Source organism: Echinops telfairi, unplaced genomic scaffold (genome assembly GCF_000313985.2).
Source record: "Echinops telfairi isolate 266 unplaced genomic scaffold, ASM31398v2 ScPeMD7_7457;HRSCAF=8495, whole genome shotgun sequence".
Classification (NCBI taxonomy): domain Eukaryota; kingdom Metazoa; phylum Chordata; class Mammalia; order Afrosoricida; family Tenrecidae; genus Echinops; species Echinops telfairi.
Window position 1 is genome coordinate 43,827,236 of NW_022111357.1, and position 10,629 is coordinate 43,837,864.

Consider the following 10,629-nt stretch of genomic DNA (forward strand, 5'->3'; position numbering starts at 1 on the left):
GTTTAATTCTCGAAGGAATGAACAGGTTGGGTTTGAGCCACCCAGGCCGGGAGGAAACTGGTGTTGTTACCGTGTCACAAGTTTAATTCTCAAAAGTGCTACCATGGACACAATGTCCATCAGTTGTCACGCAGACTCCAAGCTTGGACTCTCCGTGGCTCCCAACAGCAAAGTTTGCAAAGTTTGCGGCATCGACTGGGTGGCAGCGAGTGTATTTGGTTTGCGTTTGAGGAGGATCAGTTTAACAAAGGACACGAGGTTGGTTGCGCAACTCGAAGACGCTTAACTCGTCACTAAATCCCACCCAGGGCGCTATGGATTTGGCGTGTGTTTTGCGGTGTTTATCCCCAGCAGCACGATCGGTAGAATGTGGAATGAAAACTAGATCCACAGCCCCACACTTGTCTGCGTACAGTTAGGCAACATCCATGACCTTCCTCTTGTTGAACCATCACCCAAAGTCACTGCCAGATTCTCCATCACCAGCTTCTCTGGGGAATCCTGGTGGCATGGTGGGTGACACGTTTGGCTGCCAGCCACGAAGTCAGCAGTTCAAACCCCCCAGCCGCTCCTCGGGAGAAAGACGGGGCTTTCTACTCTTGTAAAGAGTCCCAGCCTCGGAAAGCCACAGGGAGGGTCCCTATGTGTCCCTGGAGGGTCCCTTTGTGCCATCGACTCCATGGCGGTGAGGGTGGGCGTTGAGCGTCGGTGGCATTTTAAAGAACTTTACAGTGTTCTCCTCTAACTAACTTTGCAGCCCCGACCCCACGGCTTGCTGAAGGAGAGGACTTCCGGGCCCAGGTTCCCTTGCGCATGCCGGCCTCATGCTTCCGCCCGTCGGCTCGGCAGTGCCCTGGCTCTGGGATTCTGCGCCAGCCCATGGTGCCCGTCCTTGAGACCAGCACGCCCTCTTTGGCTGTGGTCCCAGCATGTCGCCTTTAACGAAGCCCCCCGCCCTGGAGGAGGTCCTGCCGAGCCCGGAGGAGAAGGCCAAAGGAAAGGCTTCTCTGCCCTGGGGCTTCCTGTTCGGCCCTCGCAGTGAGAAGCTCGTCCTCACCCAGAGCGACGGCGTCCCCGCGGAGGAGAGCGTGCTCACCGTCACCATCACCGAGACCACGGTCATCGAGTCGGACCTGGGCGTCTGGAGCTCCCGGGCCCTGCTCTACCTCAGCCTGTGGTTCTTCTTCAGCTTCTGCACCCTCTTCCTCAACAAGTACATCCTGTCCCTGCTGGAAGGGGAGCCCAGCATGCTGGGTGAGTCTGGGCGCCCGCTCCTTCAAGACCCCACGGGGTTGTTGGCACTGCCGTGGAGTCAGCGCCGACACGCCGTGCCCTGGTGCACACCGGCCTGACCCGCCGGCCCCTGGGCTGTGGCTCGGACCTGGGGGAGCCATGGAGATGTTCGTGGCTGCTTTTCTTTCGAGTCCCTCTTGGTCAGAAAGCTCCACTCACGCCTGTTCAGCATCTTCACACTATACAAAAGCCTCCACTGGTAGGTGGTAGCTGCCTGGGCCAGGAATGGAACCCAGATCTCCAGGGTGGAAGGTGAAAAGTCTGACCGGTCACCGCTGCCTCACACCCCCAATTACCATTCCCTTGTGGGAATGGAGAGAGCAGGTGGTGGCCAGGGAGGGAGGGAGGTGAGTCCTGAAGGGGCCAGGATGGGGGCAGGCCTCTCCCCTGAGAAGCCATGGGGGCCAGGACACGTGACAGGTCAGGACAGTGCTCTGTGCACTTGAAGAGGAAGGGCACCCCCACCCCTGCCAAGCCTGCCCCTCCCCCCGAGTCCAGGAGAGGAAGGGCTCCCTTCTAGCTTGGGTCTCCCCTTCTGCCCAGGTGCCGTGCAAATGCTGTCCACCACGCTCATTGGCTGCGTCAAGATTTTCGTCCCCTGCTGTTTGTATCAACACAAAAGCCGCCTCTCCTACCCGCCCAACTTCATCATGACCATGCTCTTTGTGGGTCTGATGCGGTAAGGACCGAGGACGACGGCTGGGGGCATGTCTAAGCTTTCAGTGACAACGCCTTTCCCGCCCTGTGAGAGGGCCCCCGCTGACTCGGGCTGGGAGACTCATGCAGCCCGGGAAAACACCAGGCCCGCTGGCCTTCTGGGCCTCATGGGGGTCTGCCTTTGTGGGTCTTATGCCACCGGCAAAAGTTCCCTCCAGAGCACTGTTTCCCAAAGTCAAGGAGGTGCAGGAACGACCAGGGGTGGGGGGAGGGGGAGGCCTGCAAAAGCAGTACCTACACTTTACCCAGGACTATGGACTATGATACAAAAATGTGCCATTTCCAGGAGGGTGCTGAATAGTTTCTTTTTTGTTCCAAAAAGGGGGCAGGAAGCCAACTAAGTGTGGGCGCCTGCGCTCTAGAGCCGGGTGGCTGTTTCTGTTAGGTGCTGGTGGGCTGGTTCCGACTCCGCAGGACTCCGTGTACGTGCACCACAGAACAAAGCCCCACCCGTCCTGCGCCAGCCTCAGCGCCGTTGTGACAGAGCCCATTGTTGCAGCCCCTGCGTCAGCCCAGCTTGTGGAAGGCCTTGCTCTTCTTCGCTGCCCCTCCGCTTTACCAAGTGGGATGAGCCTTTTTCCTGCCAAGGGTTCCTGGGATATGTATAACATCCCTTGTGGGCCCTTCTGGTCACCATTTAATGAATTTGCCCATGGGAGTCCCGCTAGCACAGTGGTTACGTGCGGGTCTGAGGTTAGCAGTTTGAAACCGCCAGTGGCTCCGGGGGTGGGTTGAGGTGGGCGAGGAGACTTTCTACTCCTGTGAAGAATTGGACTCCCGGAATCCTACAGGAGCGGTTCTACCCTGTCCTGTAGGGCCACCCTGAGTCACCCCTGACTCGATGGCATGAGTTTGGTGTGGGTTTTGGTAATGCCATGGTTGAAACTGCTTCTCCTTGGGGAGGTGTGCGAGGTGAGCTGGGACTGGTAGTTTCCAGGGGTGTGGGGAGGAGTCGGGGAGGTGTCATGGGGTTGCTGTGGTGGGCTCCTTGTAAAGAGCGGCAGTCTCAGCAACTCACAGGGGCAGTTCGACCCTGCCCTATGGGGGCCTTGAGTCCAAATGAACCCGGGCACTGAGTGTGGTTTTGGTATACGACCCACGGGCTGCATGTCCCCGGTCCTGCCCCTGAACAGCTGTGATGGCTTAGTTTAAGGGAGCGAGGGCAACGACGCTCCTCCCCGGGTGACACCGAGGCATCGCTGGGGCCAGGGCTGTGTCCAGCTGGGCTCCCCACAAAACATGGGGAAAGGGACCCAAGCACTCCTGTGGGGCCGCAGGCAGGATGCGGGGCTGGGGAGAGAGGAAACAAGGAACCAGGGGAGAGAGGAGAGGGAGAGGAAGCAGGAGGGGAAGAAGATGGAGGGAGTGGGGAGAAGGGCGGTTGAGGTGGGATGAGAAGGATGAGGGACAGGCCGTGGCTACCACACAGGCTCCCCGGTGGAGCTGACGGCGGGTGGATGCCTTCCCTGCACACCCATGCCCTTCTCTGCCTGCCTGCAGGTTCGCCACCGTGGTCTTGGGGCTGGTCAGCCTGAAGAATGTGGCCGTGTCCTTCGCCGAGACGGTGAAGAGCTCGGCTCCCATCTTCACGGTGATCATGTCCCGGATGATCCTGGGGGAGTACACGGGTGAGCAGCCCCCTGGAGCCCTGCACATACCCGCACACGCCGGGAACGTGGCTCATCTCCACCTTCTGCCTCTCCGGGCTCCTGCTCCCCCATGACGGTGTGGCTGGCCCTGCCGGCTAGGCCTAAGACTGAGCAGCAGCAGAATCCTACTGTCTGGTTTCTGGCTGCCCTGTCAGCCCACGCTCAGCCCCACATCGTGCCGGACAGTCTGTTCTGAGCCCCCTGTCCCTCAGAAATAGGTTCGTAGGGGTCATGAGTAGATGGTTCATTCTGTTCTTGCTGGGCTCTCCTTGTCCCTTTGTGGTGTTGGCCTGGGCCGACTGAAGGGACGGAGAGTAATTAATAAACCAGGTTTCCCTGGTGTCGATTCAAAGAGCAGAGGTGGTGGAGGAAGGACTGGGTCCCCAGAGGCTAGCCAGTGTCCTCTCCACACGGCGCCAGGTGAGGAAGGGTCAGACTGGAAAGCCACCTGACCACCTGCAACTCCTCTCAAAGTGACCACCCTCCTTGGGTTCTCCCCTCTGCCCCTCTGGCCTACAAGTTCCTGGACCACTTCTGATCACTGCTGCCCTGGCTCCCTGATGCTGCCCCAGGCTCAGCAAATTGGGTTTCTTTCCCAGAGGTGTTGCAGACTCACCGTTGTTCCCAGCCACATGCAAACCCCACGTGCCCTGGTTTAACCTGCCAGCCTTCTGGAAAACAGTGCCTCCAGGATTGTTACACAGAGGCAGGCGGTGCCCAGTGTGGTGTTTAACACCTGATCTGCTGTCTAGGCGCGGCAGAGATTCGTGAGACATGTGAAGTCGATTATTTTCTATACAAAGGCCACTGGGAACCTGCACTTAGCAAGTTCTCCTTGCTCCCAGGGAACCAGAGGATGAGTTCCCCGCGAGCCTCTGGTCACAACATTCCTGTGACTTGATCAGCGCCTCCCTGTGTGTTCTATGTGTTTCTGTGTAAAGAACACTTGACCTACTACGTATTGCTGCCTCCTCAGCGTGAGACTCAATCGAACTCGCACTGCACAAAGCTCACCTCGAAGACCCCTCTTCTCTAGAGGACCCGTCAGCACCTTCTTGTCTTTGGGGATACTGGACAGCAGTCAGCAGTGACATCACCAACAGGCGCCACAAAATACTAACAGAAGTCACTCGGCGCTCAAACTAGACTGTGAGAAGGACGCGGGTCCACGCGGGCCAGCTGGGAGAGGACGCACAGAGTCGCCTTGCTGGGCCTCGGCCGGGCCGCGCCATGCAGCCGCTCACGTGCTTCCTGCTCTGCACACGCCTGCAGACAGACGCCCCAGGAATGTTGAGTCTGGCATTCAAACGAAACCTTACACATAGGCGCCTTTGCCAGCATGGAATCTGCGGATCAGGAAGATGCGATGTATTTGCGTTTGTGTTGAAAACAGGGAGGTCTTTGGACCATGGCATCACATCACCAGGGAGCAGGAGGGAGGCTGAGGGAACAGGGCCCTTGCTAGACACCTCACCAGGGTCCTTTGGGGACCATGGGCTTATTTGATGTGATGACAGAAATGCAGTCCACATGCAGAAAGCAAGTCTTAAAACTCACTCGCAACATGAAAGCAAATGAGCTTGAAGGCACACATGTTGGCGGTAACTGAGCCACTCAGAGGGACTTTGTTTCCGTTGATGGCAGAGAGTCATCATCTGGCCCGCCCCCGCGCTCCACCCCCGCCCCACCCCCGGGGTGGGCAAGCTCAGATCTAATACACTCCCTTGCTGTGAACAACAAGGACACCCTGATGAAATCTAATAACTGGGGGCACTGGAGAACAAGTCGGGGAGACTTGAGGGACCCAGGATTCAGCGTCACCCAGCAACGTGACCCTGACACTCAGCAGTGCTCAAGGCACGTGCTGGTCTCTGCGCAGGGCCAGAGAATGGGAGCAGGGTAGGCTCGTGGGGCTGGGCGGGCAAGGCCAGCCTGCGGGGAGCTTCCTGTAGAACGCGAATCAAATCGGCTGAAATCCGCTGGGTGGAGTAGCCGTACACACCTCTGCCTGCTGCCTGCCCGGGACTGAAGCAAGTCCTCACTAAAGCAGCACCCAGAGCCACCAGCTCTCTCTCTGGGCTAAAAGCACATGGTCCATCATCCAACAGAAAATTCCAGACAGGCCAGAGACAAGCCCAAATGACAGAAAACGAGTATTTTCCTTCGGATACACCCAAGGCTTCTCTCTCGAGCCCCGGCCCTCTCCACCACAGGGCACTTGTGGGTTTGCTACATTGACTCAATTGTGGAGATGCCGTGGTCTCTTCCTTTAGTGCTTCCTCAGTCGTTCTATCCACAGAGCCCCATAAACGATGCCCTGACAAATGGAAGGGGGGAAAATGGAACATGGTCGGTGCTTACTCACAAATCAACAATCAATTATCCATTCGTCTCCATTCATCGAACAGTCCAGGTTCGTTCACGGAAGCAGCCGTCAAGAAATTAAAGAACAAGCTGCCCCGGGGAGACCTGCGGCAACAGACCTCTTTAACATCTTAAGTGACCAAGGTGCCACTCCAGTGACTAAGGCGTATCTGACTCCAGTCTGGCCTTTTCAGTCACCTCCCCTGCATGTGAGAACTGGACAGGGAAGCGGGAAGAAGAGTCGATACCTTCAATTGCAGTTGCTGGCCAGGGCAGTGACTGCAGTGTGCCCTGCGGGTTCTGTCTCCAGGATGTACAGCGAGAAGGCCCCTTGGGAGGGAGTACGGTGACACTCGAGGCGGGTTGGTGGCACAGCTGTAAGGAGGGACTCAGACACAGCCACCGGCAGGAAGATGGTGCAGGACTGGCAGTGGTCCTCTGTGTGCCACTCACAAGGTCATCACTGGGGAGACGAACCACAGGCCCGCAAGGTCCTGCTCCGGACCGCAGTGTTCAGTGTGTGACAAGGGACGACGGCGGGTTCTTGGGAGGTCAGCGTGGACCGGCCTGGGCACAGAGGGTCTGTCCCCTTTTGCTGAACGTGAACGACACGGTACTCGCAGGGAGAGGGCTACAGGTGGATCATCACGATCGTTTCCCCCAGCACAAGACCTCTTTTAAAGTATTTCCACTTCAGACGCAGTATAAATACTCACGATGGTATTTCAGTCTCCTCATCCACATGGGAAAGCTAAGCAGGGAATCAGGACGGCCAAAGGAGAAGGCACACATGTGAGTTAGAATGCTGGTGAAGCCGCAGCAGAAACCAGCCTGTCGTAGAAGAAGTGCAGGCAGAATGCTCCTTGGAAGCGTGTGTGGTGAGACGTCACCCCACGCCCCTGGGACATATTATCAGGAGAGGCTAGTGCTTGGAAAGTGGCCAGGGAAATAGACGAATGTGTTCAACAAGATGGATCATGAACGCACGAGCACTAACAGTTCAGGCATCACAACAATTGTGAGGGGACAGTGATTCGTCCCCTTGTACTCGGGGTCCCTGTAAATGGGAACCAGCTGGACAGCGTCTAACCACAACGGGGTTTCCAAGGTTCACCCACACTGTAGCTCATTCTTCCTCGTGGCTGAGCAACGTTCCACCACACGGACACATCCTTTGTCCGTCGAGGCGCACTTTCTGTCCAGAGTCTCTCTTTTGACCAACGGGACTGTCAACACTGACGTACACGTTTCTGTGTGGAAGGGGGTTTCCTTCGGGGTCTGTACCTGGGAGTGGAATTGCTGGGGACCATGCTCATTCTCTGTTTAGTTTTCTGAGTAAACGAAAACTGGATTTCCACACAGCTGCACTCCCTTACGTTCTCACGGCAATGGGGGAAGGTTCCAGTTTCTCCACATCCTCTCCACACTCGTCCCTGAGTGTCTTTGGGATAACGTCTGCCTTGATGGATGTGAACTGGTACCAAGCTCAGTGCCGTTGAGTTGATTCCAGCTCATGGGGTTCTAGAGGGCAGCCTAGGTTATAAATCTCTAGGGAAGCCAGCTGTCACAACTTTTGCACATGGGGGTTCCAGCTGCTGGCCTGTTGGTTAGGGACTGAATGCTTCACCACTGTGCCACCGGGCTCCAGACCCCTGGGATATATGTTAGTGTTTCAGTTGACTTAAAAGGCCATAAGTTCCATGCAGAAGAAATAAGAGCCGCCTCGGCATCTAGCCTCAGGCTCCCAGTCACCGTGTGGTCTCCGCTTCCCTCAGGGCTGCTGGTCAACCTCTCACTGATCCCAGTCATGGGCGGGCTGGCGCTGTGCACCGCGACGGAGCTGAGCTTCAACGTGCTGGGCTTTTCCGCCGCCTTGTCCACCAACATCATGGACTGGTGAGTCCCTTGTGGCCTTCATTGCTGTGGACACGTAAAACCGGCTCGTGTTTGAGGATCTGAACAACGTTCCGTGTTGCTTTATGAGCACACGCAGATTCTCACGACTGCCTCCAGGCCGTCTTGAACACGCACCCCAGCGCACCGTGTGCTTGCTGGGGAGCCCCAGCTGCTCACAGGGTGGGAAATGTCTTCTGACACAGGCCGACTGGACTTCCACCTGGCCTGTAGGGTGGATTCTAGAAGTGGGATTGTCAGCTGAGCTCATAAACATCTCTAGAGGGCTCCCGACCCCTGCTGCTGGCTGGCCTGCAAACTCCGTGGCCCTTGCTGTGTGTCTTTGATCGGCCCCCACAGACTCCACATTTGTATTTAAACCCCCTTGTCTAGGGGGGAATACATCCTTATTCTCTTCTCCTACCTCCCTGGTCATCGTTGAGGGTGATGCTGTTCTGGTTTGCCCTCAGCCACTTGTCCCTTCTCCCACGGCTTATCTGTCCTGTCAGGGAATTTTGTCCCTATTTTTCCCTGGAGTCTTCAGGCCTACAGCAGCCTCTGGGGTCACTGACTCACAATCCTCACGTGTCCCAGCCCAGGGCAGCTGCTGACCCTTGGGAAGCCCTTCAAGGGCTGTCATGAGGGAACCACCCCAAGGAGAGGTGGCTTTTTAAAGAAGTGAACTGTATTGGGTTTTCGGAGACAGTGTGCGTGTTGAGGGTCCGTGACCCTGGTCGCTTTCTTCTTCCAGTGTTTGTTCTGTTCGTTCATCCCGCTTCCCTGCCCGCTGCATTTTCACCTTGGCTTCGAGGTCATGGTGGACCATGTGGCCTCATCTAGGTGGGTTTTGTGGTGGTTTACAGTGGGTACTTGCAGTACGTGTTAGTGTGAGGAGCTGGCTTTAGAGAACAGGAATGTGTGGGCTCCCGGTTCTGGAGGTGAAACGTCCTCATTGGTGTAGTATTAAATTAAAAAAACAAAGACGCAGAGGGAGGGGGTGGGGGGGCCAGCCCCCACCGTTAATACTCCTATTACTACTACTCGGATTCAGTAATACTACTTCAGGGTTCGGTAATGCACAATTGTACGGTTGAGATATATAAGTATTATATTAAAGTCATCGAGAGCATGAGAGATAATACAATAATACAGTCAGGCATGTTACATGGCACCATTGCTCACCTCAGCCCAGCTTGGTGGTCCACGTGGAGAGAGGGGGAAGGGAAGGAGGGGAGGGGAAGGGAACAAGGGAGAGGGGGAAGAGAGTCAGGGAGGTCAGAGTCCGAGTGGTCCAAGAGCCCTATATTGCTCACTCACGCCTATAGAACTTTTGGGGGCATGCCAGCCCACTAATTACAGGGAGGGGCTGCACTATAGGTTACACAGTAATGAGGGGATGGTCTAGGGGGTGGTCTCTATAAGAACCCTTATCAGTAGGGTATAAACCCCTCCTACAGGAACCAAGCTAATGGTCCCAAGCTTCAGAAAGAAGTAGTCCATTGTCTCCAGCAGCAGGGAGCAGGCCCACTCCTGTGGTGGGATGAGACAGCAATCTGGCAGCAAGTATCTGACTTCCCCCCACACATTGGGGGTCTCTGCTGCGTGGACTCCTGTGGGTATCTGCCTGTGACCCTTGGCGTCCCTGGCTTTGTAAGAGGTCTTCACTGTTGACCTTCTTCACCGTGTGTGCCTCGCGGTGTCTATTTTGTTCTTATAACTCAGACCCACCCAGGACTGGTATGCCCTCATTACTTAACCAAGAAAATGCCATATCCAAACATGGTCACATCCACAAGGACAGGGGCCAGGACTCCGGCACATTGGGGGGAGGGGGACACAGGCAGAAAGGCCGGTGCAGTGCTCAGAACACAGACTTGGGTGTCTACGAGTCGGAAATGCTATGTGACCTCCGAGAGGTCACTGCGCCGTGGAGCATCTCAGTTCACGCCCCTGTCACATAGGTCAGGCACGGAGGCCACCTCGCAGGGAGGTGCTGTGGCAGTGCCCGGGGCTGCTCCCTGCCGCCAACGGTCATCACCATCGCTTAGTAAGAAGCAGACACGCGGACCATCGATGTTCCCTGACGTGCATCGAGATGTAACCCTTTCTTTTCTTCGTTTCTAGTTTGCAAAACGTCTTTTCAAAGAAGCTCCTCAGTGGGGACAAGTACAGGTTCTCGTAAGTGTCACCATCAGGCTCTCGGTTCAGAAAGCCCAGGGCCATGCTTGCTGGGGTGTGGTTTTACGTTTGTGTTTCACAGTTATGGGTGTTTATCAGGGGAGCCCTGGTGGAGTCGTTGGTACACCTTGGGTTATGCTTTCTGGTTTTAAGGTGCAGGATCCCCCTAAGACAGGACACGTACCCATGTTGCCTTCAACCAGTGGCCGGACAGCCCACCCTGACTCACAGCGCTCTCACCGACACTGGTCAGAGTCGAACTGGGCTCCACACCGAGTTTTCTTCTTCAATTTTGATTTATTCGTGTGTCTCTTCTTTAAAATCTTTTAAGTTAATTTTGTTGTTGAGACCGTGCACGTGTATACACAGCGACACATACGGCGACCGGACAGCATCCGTCCACGTGTCCACTCACGTGCAGTGACAGCCCGCCACAGAAGGCTTCTGGGGGGCTGATTTTTCTCCCGAAGAGGAACAAGAAGGGTCCAAAAAGTCCACAGGAAAGAATGGACTTCCAAAAGAATAGATTTTTATC

At 56.0% G+C, this 10,629-nt stretch overlaps 1 protein-coding gene across 4 annotated transcripts in view; it reads left to right on the forward strand.

The window, feature by feature from the left end:
- Window positions 1–10,629, forward strand: part of SLC35E2B (solute carrier family 35 member E2B) — a 41,917-nt gene that overhangs the window by 19,676 nt on the left and 11,612 nt on the right. For all 4 annotated transcript variants that reach the window (XM_004705217.3, XM_045298871.1, XM_045298870.1 and 1 more), the window contains exons 2-6: window positions 758–1,254; window positions 1,837–1,972; window positions 3,511–3,638; window positions 7,799–7,919; window positions 10,041–10,094. In XM_004705217.3, the coding sequence (XP_004705274.1) occupies window positions 930–1,254; window positions 1,837–1,972; window positions 3,511–3,638; window positions 7,799–7,919; window positions 10,041–10,094 (764 nt within the window). In that variant the 5' untranslated portion in view covers window positions 758–929. The remainder of the gene's footprint in view (window positions 1–757; window positions 1,255–1,836; window positions 1,973–3,510; window positions 3,639–7,798; window positions 7,920–10,040; window positions 10,095–10,629) is intronic.